Source organism: Staurois parvus, unplaced genomic scaffold (genome assembly GCF_062004578.1).
Source record: "Staurois parvus isolate SC_StPar_1 unplaced genomic scaffold, SC_StPar_1.0 ptg000081l, whole genome shotgun sequence".
NCBI lineage: Eukaryota > Metazoa > Chordata > Amphibia > Anura > Ranidae > Staurois > Staurois parvus.
The window spans coordinates 3399798-3426530 of NW_028317877.1; the positions used below are offsets into that span (position 1 = coordinate 3399798).

At 41.4% G+C, this 26733-nt stretch overlaps 1 protein-coding gene across 2 annotated transcripts in view; it reads right to left on the reverse strand.

The window, feature by feature from the left end:
* Positions 1 to 5430: 5430 nt before the first annotated feature.
* Positions 5431 to 26733, reverse strand: part of GNPAT (glyceronephosphate O-acyltransferase) — a 63372-nt gene continuing 42069 nt past the window's right edge. For both annotated transcript variants that reach the window (XM_089669716.1, XM_089669717.1), the window contains 8 exons: positions 24835 to 25058; positions 21365 to 21610; positions 16502 to 16581; positions 13285 to 13425; positions 10796 to 10895; positions 9125 to 9218; positions 7949 to 8010; positions 5431 to 6176 (listed from right to left, as the gene is read on the reverse strand). In XM_089669716.1, coding sequence (XP_089525842.1) covers positions 6133 to 6176; positions 7949 to 8010; positions 9125 to 9218; positions 10796 to 10895; positions 13285 to 13425; positions 16502 to 16581; positions 21365 to 21610; positions 24835 to 25058 — 991 coding nt within the window. In that variant the 3' untranslated portion in view covers positions 5431 to 6132. The remainder of the gene's footprint in view (positions 6177 to 7948; positions 8011 to 9124; positions 9219 to 10795; positions 10896 to 13284; positions 13426 to 16501; positions 16582 to 21364; positions 21611 to 24834; positions 25059 to 26733) is intronic.

A 26733-nucleotide genomic window follows, 5' to 3' on the forward strand; every position in this document is an offset into this window, starting at 1 on the left:
GGAATCTATATATTATATTTGCATGACTTTTGCACTTTAAACGTCAGTACCAAGACGTTATTCACATTAATGGATATAGCCCTCCCCAGCGTATGTATTTATGATAACTACACCATATATAACAGTTTGATAGATTGATATTTATATCTTATACAAGCGCTGCATTTATATGTTTACAGGTATACTTTAACCACTTGCCCTCCAGAGGATCCCCCCCCCCCCCTTCCTGACCAAGCAATTGTTTGCATTATGGCGCTGCGTTATTTTAACTGACAATTGCGCGGTCATGCAACACTGCACCCAAATGAAATTTATGTCCTTTTTTCCCACGAATTGAGCTTTCTTTCGGTGGTATTTGATCGCCTGTGTGGTTTTTATTTTTTGCACTATTAAAAAAAAAAATTTTTGAGAAAAAAAAAAAACTTTTTGCTATTAAACTAGGCCAAAATTTATTCGGCTACATGTTTTTGCTAAAAAAAAATCCCAATACATGTAAATTAATTGGTTTCCATGAAAGTTATAGTGTTTACAAATAGCGATATACATACTGGGATTTTTTTTTTCTATTTTTACTAGTAATGGCAGCAATCAGCAACTTAGAGCAGGACTGTGGCGGGCATTCCGACACTAGGGGGAAATGACTTGGTGTCACTGACATCCCCAGTGACACCAATACAGTGATCAGTGCTAATAACAAGCACTGACACGGTATTAATGGCAATGGGCAGGAAGGGGTTAACATGTGGGGCAATCAATGGGTTAACTGTGTGCTGTTTTACTGTGGGGCTGTGTGTTAGTGCTTTAATGTAAGCACACTGCTTTGCACGGCTGAGCACAGCCATGCAAAGCACTGTACAGGAGCTGACAGGGAGAACTGTTTACAAACAGTTCTCCCCTCCATCGGAGATGCTCGGCAATCACCGGGACCCGGTGATTGACAGCCGCTGCCGTGAATAGTGGCGCAATGCAAAATCACTTGTGTGTGTATATATATATATATATATATATATATCACTGAGCTGCCAATGTTTCTGTGCTGAGAGTGTGCTTACTGCACTCTTAGCACAGATACCAAACTGTCAAAGTCGGCTCTCGGTCCAGACTAATGAATCAGTAGTGGCGGGACCAGATCATGTGACGACTGTATCAGCCATTCACAGTGGGCACATGTTTGCTGATCCTTCCTGCCCTCCACACATTCAGAACTTTAAAGGGATGCATTCTGGCTGCTATATCTGGAACTGTGTATACATTTGTTCAGCTGGTGACGGCCTTTCAGTCGCCTGGTCTCTCTCCTCTCAGCCTGACTGACCCTGCCATGTATCCCAGGCTCTGCTGTCCAACCAGCTGAGTATTTCTGCCTCTTATTGATTTTATCTAGTGATGGGCCAAACAACCCCCTGTTCGGTTCGCAGTTGAACATTCGAACCTAACAAAAGTTCAACCGTGAACTTTGAACCAGGACAATTCACTAAGCGGTGTCTTACCGCACAGCATTTAAAAAAAAAAAAAAACTACTAAAATACCACGAGTTATTTTATTAAGTCATGCGGTATTTTAGTAGTGAAAACATGCTTTAATGTTTCAGCGGGGAACCTCACCGACAGGAAAATGTAAAAAGAATTTTAAAAATTTAGCAAAAAAAAAAGGCCGTGGGGTACCCCCCATCCATATCAAGGCCTTCAGGTATGGATTTTGAGGGTACCCCCACGGCAAAATTTAAAAAAAAAAATTGGCATGGGGGTCCCCCCCAAAACCCATAACAGACCCTTATCTGAGCATGCAGCCTGGCAGGTTAGGAAGGGGGGGGGATGAGCAAGCGACCCCCCTCCTGAACCATATCAGGTCACATGCCCTCAACATGGGGTGGGTGTCCCCCTGCTCCCAAAGCACCTTGTCCTTATGTTGATGTCTCATAGGGAAACATGCACAACTGGAGAAAGTTAATCACCTTCTATGTGATGGAGGACGGAGGGGGGGAGGCGTTGGAGCCATCTCCCAGGTTTTTCTGGTGTCAGCATCGACTGTCAGAAGTAACTCATGCAGATAGTTTAAGAATGACAGATATCACTCTAGGTGCTTTGTGTTGAGGCAAGTACACACTATAGAAAGATATACTTTGTTAATTTTTCATTTCAGAGGTTTAGGTAAGGTAAAACATGCAGCCATCCTACTAGGTAAACATTTTAAATGTCATCTCCAAAGAAGAAAAAAGTGCCCAAGAGGTTCTAGGACTGTGATGTGAGTTCATAAAAAGTATTATATACACACTGCTCAGCATAAATGAGTACACCCCTTTTGAAAAGTAAGATTTTAATCAATAGCTCAATGAACACAAGAACAATTTCCAAAATTTTGACTGAATTTTATAGAACATTTGTTTAGCTCATTACATGAAAGTAAGGTTAATAATACAACTTAGATTACAAAAATTTTAGTTTTGCTCAAATTAGTGGCTGCAAAAATGAATACACCCCACAACAAAAACTACTACATATAGTATTTTGTATGACCTCCATGATTTGTAAGGACAGCACCAGGTCTTCTAAGCATGGAATGAACAAGTTGGCGACATATTGCAACATCTATCTTTTTCCATACTTCAAGAATTATCTCTTTTAGAGCCTGGATGCTGGATGGAGAGTGATGTACAACTTGTCTCTTCAGAATTCCCCATAGGTGTTCGATTGGGTTCAGATCACGAGACATACTTGGCCACTGAATCACTTTCACCCTGTTCTTCTTCAGAAATGCAACAGTGGCCTTAGATGAATACACCCCACAATAAAAACTACTACATCTAGTATTTTGTATGACCTCCATGATTTGTAAGGACAGCACCAAGTCTTCTAGGCATGGAATGAAAAAGTTGGCAACATTGCAACATCTATCTTTATCCATTCTTCATGAACGACCTCTTTTTAGAGCCTGGATGCTCGATGGAGTGTGATGCTTAACTTGTCTCTTCAGAATTCTCCATAGGTGTTCGATTGGGTTCAGATCAGGAGACATACTTGGCCATGGAATCACTTTCTCCCTGTTTTTCTTCAGAAATGCAACAGTGGCCTTAGATGTGTGTTTTGGATCATTGCCATGTTAGAAAAGTGCATGACAACCAAGGGCACGGTGTGATGGTAGCATCTTCTCTTTCAATATAGAGCAGTACATCTGTGGATTCATGATACCATCAATGAAATGTAGCTCCCCCACATCAGCAGCACTCATGCAGCCCCACAGAAGGACACTGCCACCACCATGTTTCATTGTAGGCACCATGCATTTTATATTGTACTCCTCAGCTTCGTGACACTATACAGTTTTGAAGGCATCAGTTCCAAAAACATTTATCTTGGTCTCATCATTCCAGAGTACAGAGTCCCAGTAGTTGGTCTTCTTTTTCAGCTTGGGCCCTGGCAAATTCTAGGCAGGCTTTTTTGTGCATGGGCTATAAAAGAGGGTTCCTTCATGGATGCTTTTCCTCTGCAATGTACGTCGTATTGTGTCATGGGAAACAATCACCCCAGTTTTGCTTCCTACTTCTTTAGCTAACTGTAGTGAACTTGCATGGCGCTTTTCTTCAACCATTCTCATCAGAAGATGCTCCTTTTGAGATGTTAAATCCGGGGATGGCCTGGACATCTCTGAGATGGTTGCAGTTCTATCTTTGTTAAATTTTTGTATCACTTTTGCTAAAGTATTCTGACTAATAAGTAAAGCTTTGCTGATCTACTTGTAGCCTTCACCTTTCTTGTGTAAAGAAATGATTTTCTTTCTTAGGCCTTGTGACATTTCTCTTCCATGTGGTGCCATTACTGACAGCATGAAATGGGAAGGGGTTTTCTTTGTTAAGTAACACCCTTTTATAATCAACTGTCTGCTGGACACCTGTTTAAATTAGGCTTACCTGAAGTTGACTTCTTGTTAATTAGGATTTTGTTGTCTAAAATTTAGCTTTTCGCCTAAGACTTTCATTGGGGTGTATTCATTTTTGCAGCATGGTCTTGAATAAATTTGTTATGAAAAATAATTTGTGTGTGCACGCAATTGAACAAATCTTGTTTGCAATCAATGGCCCGCATTTGTGGAGTATTTTGTAGTATAGTGTCCCATAGAAAATGTTGTATCTGAAAGGAAAGTAAAGGTTTTCTGACAAATGTGTTGGGGGTGTACTAATTTATGCTGAGCACTGTATTTCCAATATATACTGTATATAATTCATATATTTTGAATTGGCTCCAGTGATGGACATGGATGAACTCATGTCTGCAGGGTCATAAAAAAGTAAACTAGAAGAAGATTTAAAGGAGAAATACAGCCAAAGCTGTTTTTGTCTGTACTTCTCCTGTGGATCACAGGAGTGCAGTTCATTCTGCACTCCTGTGACCCGTTTTCAAATTCACAATCCACCAGAGTCTGGAGCAGCACCTGGCTCAGCTTCTTGGTGAAGTGCTGAGAGCCTGAGTCAGCAGCTCCCACCCCCTCCACGGCCCAGCACTCCAGTGAGTGCTGGGGGTGTAGAGCAAATAGCGGTGACTGATAGTCCTTGTCTCTGCTCAGAGCAGCTGTGAGAGCTCAGGGATCATGTGACCAATGTTGCATCCATCTAGGTAAGTATAACTGGGCCAAAAAAGGTCCTGTAGATCCATATTGGTTGTGTGATACTATCTAGACACTGGGACTTGGGAGTACTTCCCTGAAACAGATTGTGATTGTTGCTGGTGTTGGGTTACTAGGTGGTGCCCCTAGATTCCTGCTTTGTTAATAGTTGGAACCCTGACCCACGCACATTGACTACTGTGTGCTTATCCTTTGTGTGCCCTCTCTTTGCACTCCTAGTTTGTCACATACTCCTATCTATTGAGCCAAGATTCCTGACTTCTACGAGTACTGCGGTCTTTATGCAGTAGGTGTCAGATGCCTACATTCACTGAAGTGTGCTGTGGTTCCTTCCTCTGACCCCTACATCATGACAGGACTTAGCATTCACCAAGAGTTTGAAGGAAGGAGCTGCATTCATCTGGCATTTCCATAAGTGGCATAAGCCAAACACACTGGCAGTGCTGGAACAGAGGGGAGGTAAGAATCATGGGCCACTGAAGTGATGAGTATACTACCTCTTCTATTACAAGGAGATGTCCATTTCATTTCTCTTTAAACCTAACATATATCTGGTGTGGCCGTGCCAAGCGTGGAAGTCCAGGTTCATGATTTCTCATACATCAGTACACTGTAGACATGACTGCATATTATATCCAAAAAAAAAGGATGCATATTGCTAGTCAAGCATGTCGTTCCTAAAATCACTAGTACATAAAACAAAATTTAAACTATGCCTGAAAAGATACAGTTCCAAAATACACAAATTTATTACCAATTCAGTTCTGGTTTTTATGTGGTTTGTATTAATAAATCACTGAAAAAAAAGATCTGTTATAGTTTAAAGCACACATTTAATTTGTGTTTTCCAGCTTATACCTTTTTAGAGCAGACTGTACAGTAAAGTAGTATTTTATTCCCAAGGTCTTAGAATAAAAGAGAAACTGAAAAAAATACAGTAACAGGGGTGTAATTGAAATAAATATTACATTTTAAGAGCATTTGGGTTACATGAAATAGCAATATTCAACATTAAAAAAAAAAATATTGTATGGATCACTAAGTGATATGAATGAGGACCTGAGTTCAGAGTTCTGTGGTTCAGAAAATGATATATGCATGGTAGTTCCGGTAGTAGGAGAATTTTAAAAAATGTTGGGTGGAGGCTGTTATTTCGATATATAAGCCATCCACAAGCCTTCTTTAGCACCTCAATTTGCTATATAGCCTGTGAAAAGCTCATAACGAAAATCATTGTGCGAAGTAGCAGCAGTAACACTTGATCTTGTCGTTTCTTCTAATTGGCTTTGTTAGGTCATAAATAATGACCTGTCGTAGATGGGAACTAAAACAATTCTTCGGCTTACAAAATAATGCACCATTGTAATCACAATATCACATTATTTTATGGTTCTTTACTTTCAATTAGGTATCCAGATGCATCTTCTTTCATGCTGAAAGCAGGAGTTCACGCAAACGATGCAGTGGTTAGTCCATTGGCATACGCAATTTTGGCACACAAGATGTTTTGAAGTCTTAAAGTCGTGCCACTGGTGGCTTTTCTACTGGCACCTGCAATCCTAAAAATATAAAATTGTGCACTACAATAAACATTGTTTGAATAATGTATTTAAAGGGTAAGTTCATTGAAATTTCAATATTTGGTAGATGGAGGAGAGTTAATTCAGCACCCAACCATTTCTTATATCTCTGGGCCACTCTAATGGGAATATCTCTGCCTTTACACAATTCCCAGATCAATTGAAAGGGGGGTGGGGGTTCCTGGAAGATTTTCAGTTTATTTTATATTATAGAGAATGCAACAGGAAAATCCAAAACATCAGGGTGGTTGGACAGGGCTTAGTAGTATAGTAGGGGATTCCCATCACTTTAGCTCCCAGGACATACATATAAAACACACACACGCACACACACTAGACATTATATTGCCAAAAGTATTGGGACGCCTGCCTTTACACGCACACAAACAAAAATGGCATGGCAGTCTTGGTCCGTAGGGTTCAATATTGAGTTGGCCCACCCTTTACAGCTATAACAGCTTCAACTCTTATGGGAAGGCTGTCCACAAGGTTTAGGAGTGTGCCTATGGGAATGCTTGACCATTCTTCCAGAAGTGCATTTGTGAGGTCAGACATGAGCAGGCCTGACTTGCAGTCTCCACTCTAATTAATCCCAAAGGTGTTCTATCGGGTTGAGGTCAGGACCAGACCAGTCAAGTTCCTCCATCCGAAACTTGCTCATCCCTGTCTTTCTGGACCTTGTCACCTTATGTGTCTGTACCAAGGCCAAACATTCCAGGGTATGTAAACTTTTGATCATGGCCATTTGGGTGATTTCTGTTATCATTATGACTTAAAAAGGAGCCAAACAACTATTTGATAATAAATGGCTTCATATGATCATCATCCTTCAAAAAAAGCTTTTTTTGGCATGATCAGTCATATTTTCAATATCAATGCCAAAATTTCACAATTTCTGCCAGGGTATGTAAACTTTTAAGCACAGCTCTATCTATCTATCTATCTATCTATCTATCTATCTATCTATCACACATCCAAAGGCCCATCATACTCTGGTGCCCATCTAATCTTTGGATTCGCTGACCCCCTAATGTTGTTCCAAAATGTCTTTCCATAAATGTAACCAAAGCATAATTTAGGGTACATCTACAAAACATCAGGTATACACATTGAATAAAAATGCTCTATGTGTGGTGCGGTGTGGTGCCATTAATTCTGAATGGCATCCCAACACAGTGTACAGTACACATACTGTGAGTAGCTGTTGCTTTGCTAAAAGGGTCATACTACATTTTTTGATTGGTTGTGTTGCATTGGCAGCTTATTCATAATGAATGGGCTGCCTTAATGCAATGCACGTTAACGTGTGAACTAAGGCATGTAATGCTCCACAACAGATCACAAATGAATTGGCCTTCCTTCCAACTAGAGATAATTTTTCCAGGCTTGACAGATCCAGAAAGTATTGAGTCCTTCATTCTTCAAGGGACAGGACCCTCACACAGATTTGGAAAATCCCCAGATAATGGGCACAAATTAATTAAACAATGCTTTGTTTGCTAAAATAAGACCATAATGGCTTTAAAAGACTGATATGCTACAGCTCTTAAGCAGCAGACATCTAGTAGTACTGGAAGTTTCTATTGGCAAGCTAAAGCAATGGAGTGCCACTGACCTCACGTTCAAGAATTTGATAAATCTATACTATCCTTGCTAATTGCCAAACTGACCATACATGCACAAGCAATAGATGTATAGGTAATTAAAATATGTTCATACTCATACTCTAGCACTGTATATAATAAACTTACCAAGTTTTCCTGCAAAATCTGCAATTGCAGCCTCATTCACAGTAAAAGTGGACTGTCCTTCACTGAAATCAGATAAGCAAGCAAAAAAAGACAAAAAAAAAAAGAAAATTACATTTTAACAAGTACAATGAATAGGATTTATCGATTTTGTCTGTATGCGTTCTAATATGCCACGCACGTTTGTAAGCTTGGGTTTTGTGAGTTCAGAGAAGTATATGAAATATCTGAAACTTGTGCAGGAGTTAACATTTACATACTGTATACATCTCACAATGCTACAGTTAAGCTGCTAGAATTTCTTGAGAGGCAAGATGTAATCATCCGCTACAGGCGCTGATCCTCACTGATCCTCCGACACAGGGGGCTGACTCCCAGGAGTTGCTGCCCGCTCCACAAATAGACTCTCAAAGAGAAAGGGAACCCACACACCATTTAAAAGCCTTGATGTCAGTTTATTAAACTCTCCATCGTACAGACTGTGCCACCCGGTATGTGCAGCATTTAATACATTTCATTCCAATCAGAGCTTACTCACAGTGGTACCCTATGAGTAAGCTTTGAATACAGAGAAACAAGTTAGAGGCTGCACATACCAGTCTGTAAACCCAAAAGCAAACCCTTATTATAATGCAGCTGCTGCATTCATTTTATTTTTTAGGCTTTTTTCTATTTTCATCTGATGATCAAGCCAGTAGGTCTGTTTTTCAAAAGAACAAGCTCTACAGCAAAATACATCAGTTACAGAGATGGGACAACTCATTTTACATTAGCAGGGGTGCTTACAATGACAAAAAAAAAAACGGTTTGCTTAACAGTTTATCAGGGTGGCTAAAATATAAATTCACATGCCAGCTTCTTAGTTTATTATGGGCATTGCACTGACAAGGTATTTAGGAAGCCAATTTATGTCATCATCATGGATTCTCTATATTGCAGAATAAATGACAAGGGAATACAAGTGCAAGATGAAGACATATTCATTATATATTTACAAGTGGAAACAGAGACAAACTACTGTTGGAAAATCACTAGTTTCCATGAAAAATGTTATGCTTGTGGGTGGCTCAAACTATTTATAGAAAACATAGATTTGAGTGATGTTGGCTGGTTTTAGCTAAGATCACAAGAATGTGAGAAAAGCTGTAAAAGAATGGATAATTAATTCATTATACTTACAGTTTACCAACTTTCACAAGACCCAGATGTACAAATGATGCTAGTGCGTTCTTCTGCATATCAGAAGATAAGGCTTCATAACAAGTAGTGGTTCCTGTAAAATGTAGCATTAAATATTAAGCTAAAGCATCTTCCCTTTTATGAGTTATAATACAACACTCATATTTGCATCAGAACTGTGTCTGCTAACATATAAAAAAAAAAACACATCTAAACTCACCTAGGTGGAAGCAGCATCAGTCCTATGCTGCATCTGTCCCCCACAGCTCTAAAACCGAGAACTGAGTGATCAAAGACCACTGATTGCTCAGTTCTTGGTTTTTAGCGTCAGTCACTGGCTCTCTGCTCTGTCCTTCTCCAGCAATCACTGGAGCACCAGGCTATGGAGTTGGTAGAAGCGGCAGGCTCAGTCTCTCAGCAGCATGTCGAGAAGCTGAGTCAGCTACCGATCCAGTCATCTGGGTAGATCCCAACATTAAAGAGGATCTTCAATACCCCCCTCCAAAAAAAAAAATTAAAAGTCAGCAGCTACAAACACTGTAGCTACTGACTTTTAATATAAGGACACTTATCTGTGCAGGGATCCAGCACTATCCTCACCCAGCTGGTTTTTCACCAATCTTTAGGTCTCCGGCATCTTTTCTACAGGAAGTTAGCTGTGAGTCCTAGTGGCTTTATACAATGCATGTGCGAGCCGAGCTGTGCTTTGTGAATGGTTCCACAGCTTTCTGGGATCTGTGAAATCTGTCAAAGTCAGGTACCTGCTCCCCCCCCCCCCCAAAAAAAATATATAATGTGCAAAAAGTAGAAGTGAAAAGTAGGGGGAGAGGCGGCAGAAAAGTGGAACTTGCCCTTTTGGGTGAAGTTCTACTTTAAAGTCGGGATCCCTCCAGAGTCTGGACCAGCTCTGTGGGCTTTAGCTTGCTGTCGGCTGAAAACAGGTTAGAGGAGTGGAGAACGTAGCGCACTCCTGTGATGCCCAAGAGAAGTACTCTAAACTAGTAAACTAAAAGGAGAAAATAGGGGGAGTTCATTGTTAAGGGTTACCTACACTTTAAGTTGGTATTAAAGGTTGGGATTTAAAAAAAAAAAAAAACAACATGTCATACCTACCTGCTCTGTGCAGTGGTTTTTACTTAGCAGCCACGATCCTTTTCTTCTCTGATTCCCTGCAGGCTCTCCAGGCTCCTCCCCCTTGATGGGTGCCCCCAATAGCAAGTGTACTCTTGGGCCCAGCTCTATGCAATAAGACACAAATAGCTGTGGGTCAGCCCTGCCCCCTCATTGGCTCACTGGCTGTGATTGACAGCAGTGGGAACTACTGGCTCCCGCTGCTGTCTCAGCCAATGAGGAGAGGAAGTTCAAGGACAGCTGAGGCTCTCGTGCACATTGCTGGATCGAAAAGGGGCTCAGGTAAGTATTACGGGGTGTAGGGGGAGCAGCACTCAGGTTTCTTATACATTCATGCATAGAATGCATGAAGGTAAAAAGTCTGCCTATACAAACACTTTAACTGAAATGCTTACTGTAAACTAATATACAGTAGAGCATTTTCTTACTGTAAACTAATATACAACTGGTAGAGCATTTTCTTGGTCACAATTGTTTATGTTCGTGCCTGCGTGAGTCTTACAGTTTATATATAGTGTAATGTAAAGCTTCTGTGCTTACCAGCTAGGATACACTGCATTACAAAACTCCTCACAGTAGATACGTATTGCTGTTCTGACCATTTCTTAGACATGTCCTCTAATAGGTGCCTGAAGGCAAGCTGGAAAATGCAAACGGGTGCAAAGACAAAATGAGTATCATGTACATATTGGTTGTTTTCTAAATGGTCATTCTTTGAAATAAAAAAATAAAATGAAACATGCAATAGGGTTCATTACATTAAAAACATAATGTACTAATGTTTGTTTTTTTTTTTAATGCTAGCAAGTTACATTATAACTTATAACAGAAGATGTTTATATCTCACTTCCATCACATATCACAAAAGTTAGAGGAATATTTCCCAATTTAGGATAATATGCAGAGCCATGCTAATCCTTTCTTTATTTCCCTGCGCTAACTGTCCATCACAGGTTCCTTTTATTCCAACTTACCATAACCATACAATAGCAGTTCTAATTCATATAAGGCAGGCATGTCCAAAGCCTGGCCCGGGGGTCGGTTTAATACGGCCCTCCAACAGCCCTCCCTGCTCTGTGTAATGTGGCCCTCCCACGGCCCTCCCTTCTATGGCAGACAGTCTTCTGCTTGAGAGCAGAGGGCAGTGCGCATGCCTGACTGCGGCGCGTTCTCCCTGGTCTGTGTAAATGCGGCTGTCGCACGGCCCTCCCTTCTGTGGCAGACAGTCTTCTGCTTGAGAGCAGTGCGCATGCGTGACTGCGCCGCGCTGGGAGCAACAGAGGGCGGTGACGTCAGGGCCGGGCTTCCAGCGTGAAGTGTGTTTCTCTTCCCCTCCCGGCTGCCGAGCAGAGACTTCAGCTCCAGCTACCTTTTTCACCCTTCACATTAGTGCAGGTTATTTTTTTTTAAATTTATTTTCAATACATTGTGAAAACTCAGCTGTCAGTTGATCTTAATGTTATGAAATGAAAAGTATGTCGTTTGCAATTAACTTGGCATAAAATAATTTATTTGCATTTAATTGTAATGGTTCAAAGAATGTTCGGGAAAAATGTTCGGCCCTCCACCATGTTCACTTCATCCAATCTGGCCCTCTTTGAAAAAAGTTTGGACACCCCTGATATAAGGCATTGCCTCCAAGTGCTGCAGTCATGATGGCCAGCAAGCCTGCAGTTTGATATGAATGGTTCTACAATATTAGGCTGTATCTGTGTGACAAGAAAAGTGGTTCTGGACAGATAATCGTCCCAAAGGCATAAAGTATTCATTTGCATGGCCCCACCCACTTAGAAGAACGCAGTAACAGTGGAGATAGAGAGCAGAAACACTAAGGGATGAACAAATGAGAAATTCTATGGCTAGCTTAGCAGACACCACACCTGACCTCCATTCAGCTGTTTTTAAATTATTTAGCAACTACATCTGTGAATAAAAGCAGAACTAAACCCTCCTATTCTTTACAGCCAAGGAAGCTGCCATATTCACCTCTGTTTGATCTGCAGTTGCCATGGTGCTGCATATGTGATTAGCTATGACAGTAGCCATTTGATGGCCTGACATTTTGGTTGACAGCACGAGCAACTGTGACTGCCATCATTCAAAGCATACCTTGAATGGAAAAGTTTTAGGTAACAGGTAAATCAATGGGTTTAATTCCACTTTACGGCAAACAAAATGTTTTCTTTTAATAAAACGTTTACTGGCCAACAAACAGTTCAGGCATGTGACAGTTGTATGTCAGGGAATGGGAGCTTAAAATCAGAAGGGGGGGGGTTAAATCTGATATAGCTAGAATTTTAGGCCTCATGCATAACAGAGGTATGATCTAAGAGGCTCCACAGTCACACAGGATTTAAAGATGAAAGTGATACTAAACCTAAAAATGTTTTTTACAATAATGCATTGCTTGCATTTAGGTAAAAAAGTTTTTTTTTTTTTGTCTGTGCTCCCCCTTCCCTGTGTGAAGGGGAAGAGAGGGGAGAAGAAATCAGAGCTGTGCACGGCTGCATCTCCTATTCCTTCTCTTCCTCTTCACACAGGGACTGGAACAGCAGCAGGAGCCATTTGCTGCTGTCAATCAAATGTAGTGAAGAGGAAGTGGGGGGCGGGGCTAAGTCCTGCTGTGTATGTCTATGGAGTGCGGCTCCATAGACACACAGCTCGAGAGAGTGTATGCAGTATGTGTCCCCATAGCAAACAGCTTGCTATGGGGGACACACAAAGAAGAGGAGGTGCAGAGATGGCCAGCGGGGGACCCGAGAAGGGAAGGATCGGGGCCATTCTGTGCAATAACACTGCACAGAGCAGGTGAGTATAACATGCTTGTTATTTTAATAAAAAAAAAAGAAAATTCAGACTTTAGTAACACAGGTACTTCAAAATCGAACAAGATGCTGCGCTTTAGCACTTTTGTTACCTTAGAAATAATTTAGGTCAGCTCCGGTTCACTTTCACAAAAGTATTTACCCCCAATTTCCTACATGAACACATTGAACTTGGTTTCAAGTCCATACAGATATCATACCTACCCGGTATCCATCAAAAAAAGGCTGAAACATTCTCAACAAAAACGCAGCTGTATTGATCCCTTTCTCCGTCATAACCATTTCATGTGGACTGCCTTGAACCACATCACATTTGGATAGCAGAAAGCAGCCTTCTTCAAAATCCTGGTAATGAAAAACGACACTTAGGCTCCGTTCGCACTTGTGTGACTCCAAAGGTGCATCATTTCCAGTGCGACTTTGATGCCGTTCTTATGCGACTTTACATTCTCTAGAACTCAAGTTGCATCAAAGTCACATCAAAGTAGTGCAGGAACATATTCTACGTCGCATAGATCTGAACTGGTGCCATTGAAAACAATGGGCTGTAACTTGCCATACGACTTATGTTTCCAAAGTTGCATGACAAGTCGCACAAGTGTGAATGGAGCCTTATTATGTGACACATATTCACAATTGCTTGCAGTCTCCAAAATCTAACTCAAAATAAACTTAACTGAAGCATAACAAAATCAAAGAACAAAAATGTAATATATCACAGCTAACCAGTCCCTGCAAATGAAGTCCTTTAAAGAAAAAAAAAAAGAAATCTTAAAGCGAAAAGCAATGTAACCATCACATCCAAGAGCGCAAAACCTGCAATATATTACATTTTTGGGTTTAAGTAATGGGATTATTATATTTATTATTTATGTATTACAGTACTTATATAGCGCCATCAATTTATGCAGCGCTTTACATATATATTGTACATTCACATCAGTGGGGCGTACAATCTAAGGTCCCCAACTTACATTCATACATACACATACTGGAGTTTGCATGTTCTCCCTGTGCCTGCTTGGGTTTCCTCCGGTTACTCCAGTTTCCTCCCACACTCCAAAGACATGCTGGGAGGTTAACTGGCTCCTATCTAAATTGGCCCTAATATGTGTATGAATGTGAGTTAGGGACCTTAGATTGTACACCCCTTGAGGGTTAGGGACTGATATGAATGTACAATATATCTGTAAAGCACTGCGTAAATTGATGGCGCTATATACAGTAAGTACCTGAAATGAATAAATAAATAGGGTCAATTTAGAAAGGATACAATTAACCAACCAGCATATCTTTGGAGGGTTGGAGGAAACCGGAGTACCTGGAGGAAACCCATGCAGGCACAGGGAGAACATGCAAACGCCAGGCAGGTGGTGCCGTGGACGGGATTTAAACCTACTAGCCTAGTACTGCTAGGCAGAACTGCTAACCATTTACCCAATTTGTATATCGGCAACAGTTTGCGCAGAGCTTTACAACATGAGGGCAGACAATACAATTTAATACAGTGGGAAAAAGAGGGACCTACTTGTTAACGCTTACAATCTAAAAACATAGAACAGAGACAAGATCATCATTGCAAGTAATGTAAAGGGAGTAGGCAACATCAGTGACATACATTTAAGCTGCATCACCACAAAGCATTGACAATCACCTCCACCTGCTCTTAGCAGATTTTCTTTAATACACTGGGGACTATGGGAAGAGGGGCATAGGCATGGCTCACTCAAATTCCCATCTCCCATGGAGGGCATACGTTTCCTGCAGGATCCTCTAGTTTAGCAAAAATATTTTTGAAACAAGAGCATTCTCTCTTGTGGCAAAGACAAAAATCATTGGAAGAATCCAATAGGTATATTTGTCAGTATGTTTTTTTCCAACCCTCTAACTGCCACCTTTGCTGGACAGCATGGTGTATTACAGGGAGTGGAAAAATAACAGATCTACTGGGAGGATCAATATGTAATAAACTATGTTACAGGAGGACTCTGCTATGTGGGGGGCGAGTGTGTCCCCCAGGGCCGTCTTGCTGAGCAGGCTCGGAGCTCAGGCCGGATTTGTCAGTGGCACTGGGAGCCGTCAGACTGCACAATAGCTGAGTGCAGTGAAAGCAAAGGAAGGAGTGTGTGCTGTGCTCTTTGCCTCCCCCTAGAGTGCAGTACCTGGCTCTGTGAGTGAACAACGAAGTACTGCAACTTTTTATAGGGTGTGCGTGTGTGTGTCTAATTTCAGCTCACTCTGGTCACATGATCCTCTATGTCAGCCAGTGGTGGCTTCAGGGAAGAGAAGAGAGCACTTAACAGCGTGTGTGTGTGTATGAATGTACATATGTCTGTGTATGCATGTACATGTGTCTGTGTATGCATGTACAAGTGTCTATCTGCTGTACATGTGTCTGTGTCTATGTACATGTATGTGTGTTTGTACACATGTGTCTGTGTGTATGTATTTCTGTGTATGTACATGTATCTGTGTGTATGCATGTCTGTACGTGCCTGTGTGTGTATACATGTGTCTGTATATGTGTGTGCGTGTGTGTACATGTTTGTGTGTGCATGTACAGGTGTCTCTTGTTTGTGTGTGTTTGTTGGTGATGAGTAACTCTTAAGGCCTGGCTAGTAGCTCAGGACTTGAAATTTTAAGCCCTGTGCTATCTTATGCTATTAATAAACATAAATGTCATATTTGATTTTGTCCGTAGTTCCTATTTAATATAAGTTTTAGCTTTAAGGGCCCATTCCTGGGTGATTTTTGTGTGGCTCAGTATGGAGCAAATGACACAAAAAAAAGTAGTGTATGCACTACTTTTCAAAAAAATCACTGCACCAAAATGTATGGTACTATCATGCAATTCAGTGCAGGCAAATGCATCTGATCTGGCTTTGGGGTGTTGTAAGGAATATATTGACACCAGCAGCAGATTGCACACCCAGTGTGTTTTGAATGTGGTACAAGAAACATGCAGAGCGTGGGTTTCCCGCTCCGCCTTCTGGTGTGAATAAGCCTTAAGAGCCCATTCACACTTGTGAGACTTGTCAGGCAACTCTGGGGTCCAAAGTAGCAAAACAAATCACACTCCAAGTTTCCCAATGAGTACCATTCATATCTGTATGACTTCAAGTCACAGTGACTTGAAAGCAGCTCCTGCGCTACTTTGGTCTGACTTTCATGCGACTTGAGGGCCACAGAATTCAATGTGAACCCTTCAAAGTCGCATGAAAGTCGCACCTGAATGATATACATTCAACTTGTGTGTGACTTTGTAGAGCACAACAATCATCAAAAGCCAAAGTTGTCAAAGCCAAAGTCATATTGATCCAAAGTTGCATCAAGTGTGAAGAGAGCCTTAGTCAATGTTGATGTGCTCACACAATCATTTTTGTATAATATTACATACTGTAATGCTAAATAATTTTCTTACTTTCTTTTCAAAACCAGGAAAGAAGATGAACTCTTTGGAAAAAAGGTTTCGTAGAAAGTCAAACACTTTGTAAACATCCTCTGAAAAGAAAAAGAATTGTCAATAAATTGAAACAAATCAGCAATTTAAATAAAGACACATGTAAAACATTGTCAGTCCTATTCACAACCTATGTGTACATTTTATAAATTCTATTCCATTTTTATTTTCTGTAACCTCTGAAGCACCCCTAATGATAAGCAGCGTCATGGAACAAACAAGACGACCTGGGAATCATCAGGGAATAGTGGCAAAGTGCAATTACAATCCCGCAGGCCTCTTTATTGATCATGGCTAGCCGCTTCAATACCAGGCACTTATACCCCCTTCCTGCCCAGGCCAATTTTCAGCTTTCAGTGCTGTTGCTCTTTGAATGACAACTGTGCGGTCATGCAACACTGTACCCATATGAAATTTTTATCATTGTTTTCACGCAAATAGAGCTTTCTTTTGATGGTATTTAATCAACACTTAGTTTTTTATATTTTGCTAAATAAAAACAAAAAACTTTTTAAAAAAAACGCACTTCTCTTTGTTTCTGTTATAAAAGTTTGCAAATAAATAACATTTCTTCATAAATTTAGGTCAAAATGTATTCTGCTATATTTCTTGTGAAAATAATAATAATTTAATTTGTATTTTTTTCCACATTTTTCTATTTTGTTATTTTTCATTACATTATTTTTTTCTTTTTTTTACTATTTTTTTTTCAACACACTGACCAAGGCAATGCAATGTCACCATAGTAACATTGAACTACTCTGTGCAAGTGATCAGGATTTTCTTCTTTTTTTTTTTTTTAACACATTATGATTGCGAATACCAATGTACAGTATTTCATTGATATTTGCAATCATTGTTACTGAATGAAACTGATTCATTCAGTCTTTTGTTGTGATTAGCTGTGATTGGGTAAAGCTCAGCACATGATACAGATGGGCTGTGAATGGCCCTGTCTGCATCATGTGACTGCTTTGACCAATCACAGCCAACAACGCAATTGTATACAATGGATGGCATGGCAGGAAGCCATCCATTGTATACAATTGACATGTGATCTGCTGTGACTGGTCAAAGCAGTCACATGATACAGACAGAGCCAGAGTCAGATTGTGCCGCTGTGCGGCCCCGTGAGTGGCTCATTTTGACAGGACATCATAAGACGCCCAGTCACCATGGCGAGTGTCCCGCCTGGTCCTCATTCTGCTATAGGCCGGGAGGGAAGCTGCTAGATGAGTATCCCAGCAATAGTTTCCATACATTTTGTTACAGTTTCAGAGATGCTAGGACAGGCTGGGATTTTATAAACCACATCTGGTATTGTATAAATCACCATGTTTATATTGGCAAGGTACCATACAGGGTAATCTTTAAAAAGGAAGAGAGAAACTGATCAATTTATTAGCTGTAGTTATTATATTGGCAAACTGGCTGAACAAAATGATTGCCATTTTTTGTGTAGCTGGGTGTCACATATGTCCCTGTACCTTTAAGGAGGGGTGTGATCCTCCAGGCACACCTGCCCTTAAAGCAGAGTTCCACTCACGCTGTCAAAAAATAAAAGTCAGCAACTACAAAAACTGTAGCTGCTGACTTTTAAAAAAAACACACACTTACCTGTCCCTTGGTCCCACGGTGTGTCCCCTGCAGCCCGTTTTACCAGCCGTCTTCTCTCCCTTGGCGCTGGCATCTTCAGTGTGGGCACCCGGCTGCGACCGCTTGCGACTTCACAGCCGGGTACCCACTGCGTATGCGTGAGTAGCGCTGCGCTTCCGGAATGGTCCTGTAGTCTTCTGAGACCTGTCATGTGTCCCAAAAGACTACTGGGAGGGAGGACACCTTCCGCTTTCGATCGCCTACCGGACGTGGGAGCAGGTACCTGTCAAATTCAGGTACCCACTCCCCCCCCCCACAGCTGCCAGTCCTTAATGGGGAGCGGGGGACCAGTCTTTAAAGCGGAACTTTCCCTTTTGGGTGGAGCTCCGCTTTAACCTATCCATTGATACATGTTCTCCCACTATAGAGGTTTTGGAAGTTTTAGTTAGGTCCACAGTATACAGAGGACCCTTGATGCGCGACTGTGGCTTACACATGTATTTTCAAATGTGTGCAAAAAAACCCTCAGTTTTTAATGCAAACTATTAGACAGGGCCAAATTGGTTGTTTTGCAGGCTGGCTGGTAAGTGTTGCTGGGAATTCCTGTGTTTGTTTGTGATGTGCATTGCCCTTCCATGTGCACCTTACTGCTATTGCTGGCAATAGGTTGGGACAGTTGCCATTTTTTGTGAACAGAACGTACAGCCTGCAAACTGGAATTTTTGTGAAAACGATATCATATTTATCAATATAAATCATATTATCATCATCATCATCATGGTGGTGGTAAAAACAAAAAGCTGAGCCACATTTTTACCACCCCTCACAACTGCTGCCCCTTATGCTGTAAAGGCAGTGGTGGGAAGTATATATGTTGTGGCCACGATGCTTTGCATTACAGTAAAGCAACAATTATCCCCACAGCACGATGCAGCCTGTCAAATGATCTCTGAAGGGCAATCTGGACACGGATCACTCTTCAGACAGCAATGCTGGCATAAACTAGCCCTCAAAGCAGAACTTCACCCAAAAGGGGAAGTTCCGCTCATTTGCAGCCTTCTCCTCCCCACCTTCACTGCCACATTTGGCACTTTTTTGGGGGGATTGGGTACCTGGTTTTCACGTGTACCTGCTCCCAATTCCGGTTAGATGCGCAGCGGTGATCTGAGCCGGAAGTTCGCCTGCCCCGCCTCCTTCCCCTGCAGCCTTCTGGGACACTTCAGGTCCCAGAAGACTGCAGAACCATTCACAAAACACCGTGCACTTTGCCATGTGCAGTAGGAAACCGGCTGTGAAGCCGCAAGGCTTCACTTCCAGTTTCCCTTACTGAAGATGCCGGCACCTGCACCCGAAGCCAACTGAAGAATCGGCTCGGGTGAGGACATCGCTGGATCTCTGGACAATAAATGTCCTTATATTAAAAGTCAGCAGCTACAGTATTTGTAGCTACTGACTTTTATGGTTTTTATATGGGAGCTCCTCTTTAAGTGACACCAAACGCTATCCTTATTCTACAAAAATAATCCATACGCATCCACTACTAAATCCCCCTGTAATCTATTTTTCATGAAATTATTTCTTACTGTGTTTTTCTACCTCCTTGTAACATCCACCATGAGTTCCCAAACCTCTCCTTAACCCCTCACTTCCATTTGTTTGGAATGAGCAGTAGACATTAGTTGCGGATATATGCACCACTCGATGTACACTACAAATCCCATAGTCCATAGATCATAATCCATCTCGGAAGCAAGACAGTGAAGAATGAATGTAGCCACCCTCTAACAGGAAGTCAGACCACAGAAGCAAATAAAAGTAATTTGGAGATTAGAAGTTGGGTACTTTTAGTTAGGAATACACATGTGAATATTATTTTTCTGTAACTTCAACAGACCAAGGGACTGTGCAAAAAGATGCAAAAATGTAAAGGAAACCTGCATTTTGACAATCAAATAACAAAATGGTATGACAGCCAAGCCCTGCTCCAAATGATACTTGCCTTTTTCATGCTTCCCCGTGACTCTACTGGAGTCCTGAGTAACAGGTTGATATGATTTTGAAATTACATAGTATTAACCTCCCTAGCGGTCTGATTATGTCCATATTTCTGTGCTCAAAGTGGTACATTTTTTTGCATGGAAATATTTATTTTTATTGTAGGCCTGTAATTTTTAGGAATAACTCACTGAAATCTGTCCAAAGAAGAGTCTAGTAAACATCCCGGGTATGTTACAATTTGAAACACGAAAACATAAATTATAATTTATTAAATAATCATAAAAAATAATATAATAATAAATTTAATTCAATAATATAATCAAACCACAAATACTGAAATTTGAAATATAGCGCCAAGTTCGCACATCACTGAGCAAAGTCGCAGAATCGTTTTCAGTGTCTGATGACGAATTTCCCCACAAATCATTATCACTCAATTCTGCAAGTGGTTCTAATTTACTATCGCTGTTCTCTAGCTGGTCTAAAACCGCTTTTGACCTAAAGGGACGCTTTTTGGACGCCATGGACATTTCTCAGTTTCAAGGCAGAAAGAACAGTAAAAATGCAGGCAGGGCACAGGACAAAGCAGTCGGGACAAAATGTATGTGAAATGGTTTGATACAGTAATGTTTTACTATGTGATTTTAGTGTATTTAGTGAATGTTACTTTTTGTCATTTTCAAATTTCACACCAGTTCCGTCCCCTGTACGTCCTGACACTCGCAGGGGACGGAACCCAGATGACAGATGCTGGCATCGGCCGGAGGACATTACAGGGGACACTGCAGGAGGGACATTGCGGGAGTGCAGGACAAGGTAAGTGATCGAGGGATCGCGGAGCAGCGCCGCATGGTAAGCCCGAGTGTAGCTCGGAATTACAACTTGTGGTACTGAAACTTTACCCCGAGCTACACTCCGGAATACCTCCAGGGAGGTTAAAAACCCCACCAGCACCATCAGGCACACAAAGCTGAGAGTTTCTGCACTCCACCAAATTCCAGAGAAACTATCAAGTAGTTAACCACTGCAGCATCTACCAAAAACTGAAATATCAGTTTTGGGTGTGCTGACTCTTTAGAATAGGAAAACTATTTATTCAGGCCCTGCACCCTGAAGATACAAATGTTTCACCAACCTACTGGATTTTTACACAGTATAAAGGAAACCAACTGTTAACTAGAATTACACCTGCTGTTCCTCTCCCTAAACAAAACCAATAGATTTCCTCACCACTCCTGGAACTTTGTGCCATTTTCATTGCCAGGACCACCAGAGCAGGTCTTGCATATATATTAACCATCTGATTCCTGTAGGAGGCGCACATGATTACAGCGACTGCTCTGCTGAACACCAGCTCTTCCGTGAGTACGCCACTTGGGTTGTTGTCAAACAGGAAGACCTCACCATCGACAAGCTTTGTAATGTTTGCGTGAAGGTCTAGACTGGACCGCACCACTTTACTAGCAGACATGTTGTCTAAAGTTAAACAGAGAACAAATTTGTGGATTCATATTGGAAAAAAGGACATAGTGTGGAGTTACAAAGGGGTATCAGATATCAGCTGCAATAGCAATTAGTTGTTTCTTTACTGAAACTAAGCAATTCTTCTATGCAGTCAACTAATATCAGCTTGCCCTCCAGAAGATTTACCCCCCTTCCTGACCAGGCCATTTTTTGCAATATGGCGCTGCGTTACTTTAACTGACAATTGCGCGGTCATGCAATGCTGCACCCAAATTAAATTTACGTCCTTTTGTAATGCTGCACATCAAATGAAATGTATGTACTTTTTTCCCACAAATAGAGCTTTCTTTCAGTGGTATTTGATCAACCCTACGGTTTTTATTTTTTGCACTATAAAAAAACAAAACAAAAAAAAACCCGCCAATTTTGAGAAAAAAAACCAATATTTTTTACTTTTTGCTATTAAACATGTCCAGTAAAAAAAATGTAAAAATCTAATTTCATCATAAATTTAGGCCAAAATGTATTCTGCTACATATCTTTGCTAAAAAGGAATCCCCAAAAAACAGTCTCTGATTGGATGAGGTGGAGAATCGGGGCAGTGATGTCACTCAATGTGAATAATCTTCATTATGATAACCATACAAATTGTAACTGATCTGTGCACATACGTATGTAAGCCTCAGACATGAAATATGAACAAAGCATATCCCTCTATAGTGTGTACGTGTCTCAATGAAGAGCACTAAGTGTCATTTCTGTTTGCTGCTTTGTTCCTCTGCTATCTGCATTATTCAATTCTAACGAGTTTCCCTAATACCAAGAGAAAAACGGTGACAGGGGAGGGAAGCCTGGTGATTGACAGCCTCAGCTCTGTTCTCAGTAAAAAAGGTGTGTCCCTTTCCTCCAATCAGATGTAATTTCAGCTCTCTGCCCCCTGTTTTCAGAGCTGGAGGATCCTGTGTAAATTCTGCACCTTGAATGGGTGTAGGGGAAAGACAGCTATAGAAAGACAGGTACAACTTATGTAGTAGGATTTGTTTAATCTCTTTGCATCACCTGAGGCAAATCACTTCACTGTGTATACAGTATGTAAGGGTTTACAACCACTTTAATGCAGCAAATGAAAGACACATCATGCTTACTTCCCTTCAACATCAGAAGATGTCCAGCAGTGCCATCAGCACAGAACTGGTGGAAACCAGTGGGACCCAGGTACACCCATCTACTGGCCAGAAGTGGTCTTCATGGGAAAATTGTGGCCAAAAAGCCATACATCCGACGTGGAAACAAGGCTAAGTGACTCCACTATGTACACAAATATAGGAACTGGGGTGTATAAAAATATCAGCAGGTGCTCTGGACTGATGAGTCAAAATATGAAATACTTGGCTGTAGCAGAAGGCAGTTTGTTGGCCATAGGGCTGGGCAACGGTTCATTAATGAGTGTCTGCAGGCAACAGTGAAGCATAGTGGAAGTTCCTTGCAACTTTGGGGCTGCATTTATGCTAATGGAGTTGGAGATTTGATCAGGATCAATGGTGTCTGCAATGCTGAGAAATACAGGAAGATACTTATCCATCATGCCATAGGGACTCAGAAAGGGGTGTGATGGCCTCAAATTTAGTCTGTAGCAGAAAATGGTGTCAGGGGAGGGCACAGCCTCAGCTCTGTTCCTGTTTGAAAGGGAGTGTGTCCCTTCCCTCCGATCAGCTCTCATAGCGCTCCTCTCTAAGCTCTGTAGTTTTCAGTTTCAGCTCTCCACTCCCTGCTTTTCAAAAACGTAGACAAGCTTGTACAGGACAGACAGCTATAGATAAACAGGTACAACTTATGTAGGAGAATTTGCATAATCTTTGTCTATAGCCTCAGGCCAGTCACTTCACTAGGTATATGTAAGGGTTTACAACCAATGTAGCCTCCCTAGCAGTCTGATTATGTCAGTATTTCTGAGCTCAAAGCGGTACTTTTTTTTACATGAAAATATGTAGTTTTTTTTATTGTAGGTCTGTAATTTTTAGGAATAACTCACTGAAATCTGTTCGCACAAGAGTCTAGTAAACATCCCGGGTAGGATAAAATTTGAAACACAAAATCATAAATTAGAATTTAATAAATCATAAAAAAGTTCGCACATCACTGAGCAAAGTCGCAAAATCGTTTTAAGTGTCTGATGACGAATTTCCCCACGAATCATTATCACTCAATTCTGCAAGTGGTTCTGATTTACTATCGCTGTTCTCTAGCTGGTCTAAAACCGCTTTTGACCTAAAGGGACGCTTTTTGGACGCCATGGACATTTCTCAGTTTCCAGGCAGAAAGAACAGTAAAAATGCAGGCAGGGCACAGGACAAAGCACTCGGGACAAAATGTATGTGAAATGGTTTGATATAGTAATGTTTTACTATGTGATTTTAGTGAATGTCACTTTTTGACATTAAAATTTCCCGCCAGTTCCGTCCCCCGTACGTCCTGACGTCGCAGGGAACGGAACCCAGAAGACAGATGCCGGCATCGGCCAGAGGACATTGCCAGGGACACTGCAGGAGGGACATCGCGGGAGCGCAGGACAAGGTAAGTGAAGAAGAGATCCCGGAGCAACGCTGCAGGGTAATCCCAAGTGTAATCCCAAGTGTAGCTGAAAGTGCTGAAACTTTACCCCGAGCTACCCCGCTAGGGAGGTTAAAGTACATCTAAAGGCTCCTGTGTGACAGTGTAAATATGTTCCAGGTCCAGTTACTATGTGATGCACAAGCCTCAAAGTGAAAAAAGTGAAAACTTACTTTACCTCTCCTGAGTAAAATGCTTGCATTTCATAAACTCCCACTCACAGACACTGCAGCTCACAGTAGGAGGGTTCAGCAGCATAGGCAGCACTGTCAGTCTAGAAAGCAGTGGGCATGACTAGGTGTGGCCAGCTGCTGATTGACATGCTTCAAGCTTGTAAAACAGCAGTGACAATGCTGATAGCCAGGCCCTATGCAGCTCCTTCTTATCCCACTGTAGTGTAAGCAATGACAACCTACATGAGAGTGAAGCTGCATGGGGTACACTTCATTGGCAGGATCAGCACGTATTTGTGGGACTAAGGGAAAACTAAGTGCAGATTCACTTGTAATTCAATATTGTCGCACATTTTTTTTTTATATAATTGGGAGGTCATAATTAAAATTGTATGGTCTTCTCTGTGTATATGCATTAGACTACATCTTGTGCAAACTATTACACATACATACCAGGCCACTCTAGATATCCCCCAAAGGCCTCCGTTAAATCCTTCAGCCACAAAGTCTTGTCAACTAATAGATTGTAACTGAGTGACGGAAAATTCTGCAGCAAAATGGCGGCTATCAAGACTCCAGGGCTGAGTACCATGTTGGCTATTTGGTGAAGCTCTACTTTATAGGCCACATCAGAAATAAACTTCTGAATATCTTCTGAAGGTTTCTGAGAAAGATATCTAAAATAAAACAGCAAAAATAAAAATATACAGCTAAGGTATTGATCGTATACAACACAAACATAATGGTAATAAAAAGAGAAAAACCACAAACTCAGTGTTGTATTCTGGGTATTTTGGATCCGGTGATCCCTGATGCTTTTGTTAAGGAGGCAGTATCTAGAACTTTGTTCCAAGCCCAAAAGGTGATTTTGTTGTGCTAGAAGAGCCCCTCGCCACCATCCACGCAGGACTGGCTTGCCATTATGCACACTACTCTGCGCTATGAAAAACTCATATAAAAACAACATAGGGGATGCCCGGCTAAATTTGATAAAATATGGAATGGCTGGCTGTCGACCCTTGGCCTGGTTCCAGTGGAGCTGGTGATGCCACGTTTGTTAGGATATGGTTGAGCTCCTTGGTGGGGCTTTCTCCCTAGGACGGATCCATTTTGATTTAGAATTGGAGTAGTCACAATACAGTTCTAGATATGATTTTTTTAGCTTTTGCCCTGTTTACTTATCAGCGGAGGGTCAGGATGCTGCAAACTCTACTGTTTCCCACTTTATAATGTGTTTGTATGATTTCTAAGATTTTGTATCTTTATGCTGATTAATATCTTCACTGTATGCTGTGACTGTGGCACAGGTATTTTGGACTATGTTTCTTTGTTCTGTATAATAAACTTTCTTATTGACTTTTTTTTTTTTTAAAGAGAATGTAATATTTTGCAACTTGCCAGTCCTTAGATTTAGTGGCTGCATTATTTTCTTTTTTTCAGGCTGTTTTTCCTTAAAGGCATTATAAACCTTCCTACATTCACATTGTGTATTCACCCGCATAAGATGTGCGTTGATCATGTAGTTTCATGGTGGCATTAGCTGGCCTGTACACGCAGCCTAAAAGGAAATCTCATCTACCAAAGTACAAGTAACAAGTGGTTACATGGTTACATCAAGCTCACAGCTAAACTGGTGACCTTGGGTCCAGCTTTAAGAGCTGGCAAAGGGCTTTTCAATAAAAGCAATTGGGTGGCTCTAAAGCCGCATAATCACTTTTATGGAGTTTCAAAATGTGCTCCCCTTGCTGGCAGCACTCATGCGGGTTCCCGGGCTCTCCCATTCCTCCGGGAAACCCGGGACCACAGGAAACAGCTTGTATGGTGAGATCAGGAGGAAGTTGGCAAATATACATTCCCTGATCTCTCCTGAACAGATGTGTATTGCGTCTCTTCTGGGATCACAACTGTCATTCCTTGGCTATTGTAGTGGAGGATGCAACTATTCAAAACATGATCTGTGTTTGAACAGCTGCAATGGAGGCAGGGGAGACACTGGGGTCAAATAGACACCAAATGTCTCCATAAACAGTACCTGTCACCTGCCAATGTGATCAAGTAGAAGACTTTTTATCCTACATTAGAGTCCTCTTTAGCTGCACTGGGTGTGGTCGCTTTACTACAGTCATTCAAGATTCCCTGCCTCTTCTCTTGCAGACTCTTATTTAACCAGAGTCACTGAGATTCAATCGGATTCTGAGTGGCTCCAGTCTTTGGCTGATGAGCTTGCCCCTGAGGAGATGCTGTCCACTGCTGTTACTTCCAAATTAAAAGAGACCATTTTGGTTTTCTATCAATGCAGTGTGTGCCTGAAACTAAAGAATCAGCCTGTTGCTTCTTCTAGTGCTGTTTCCA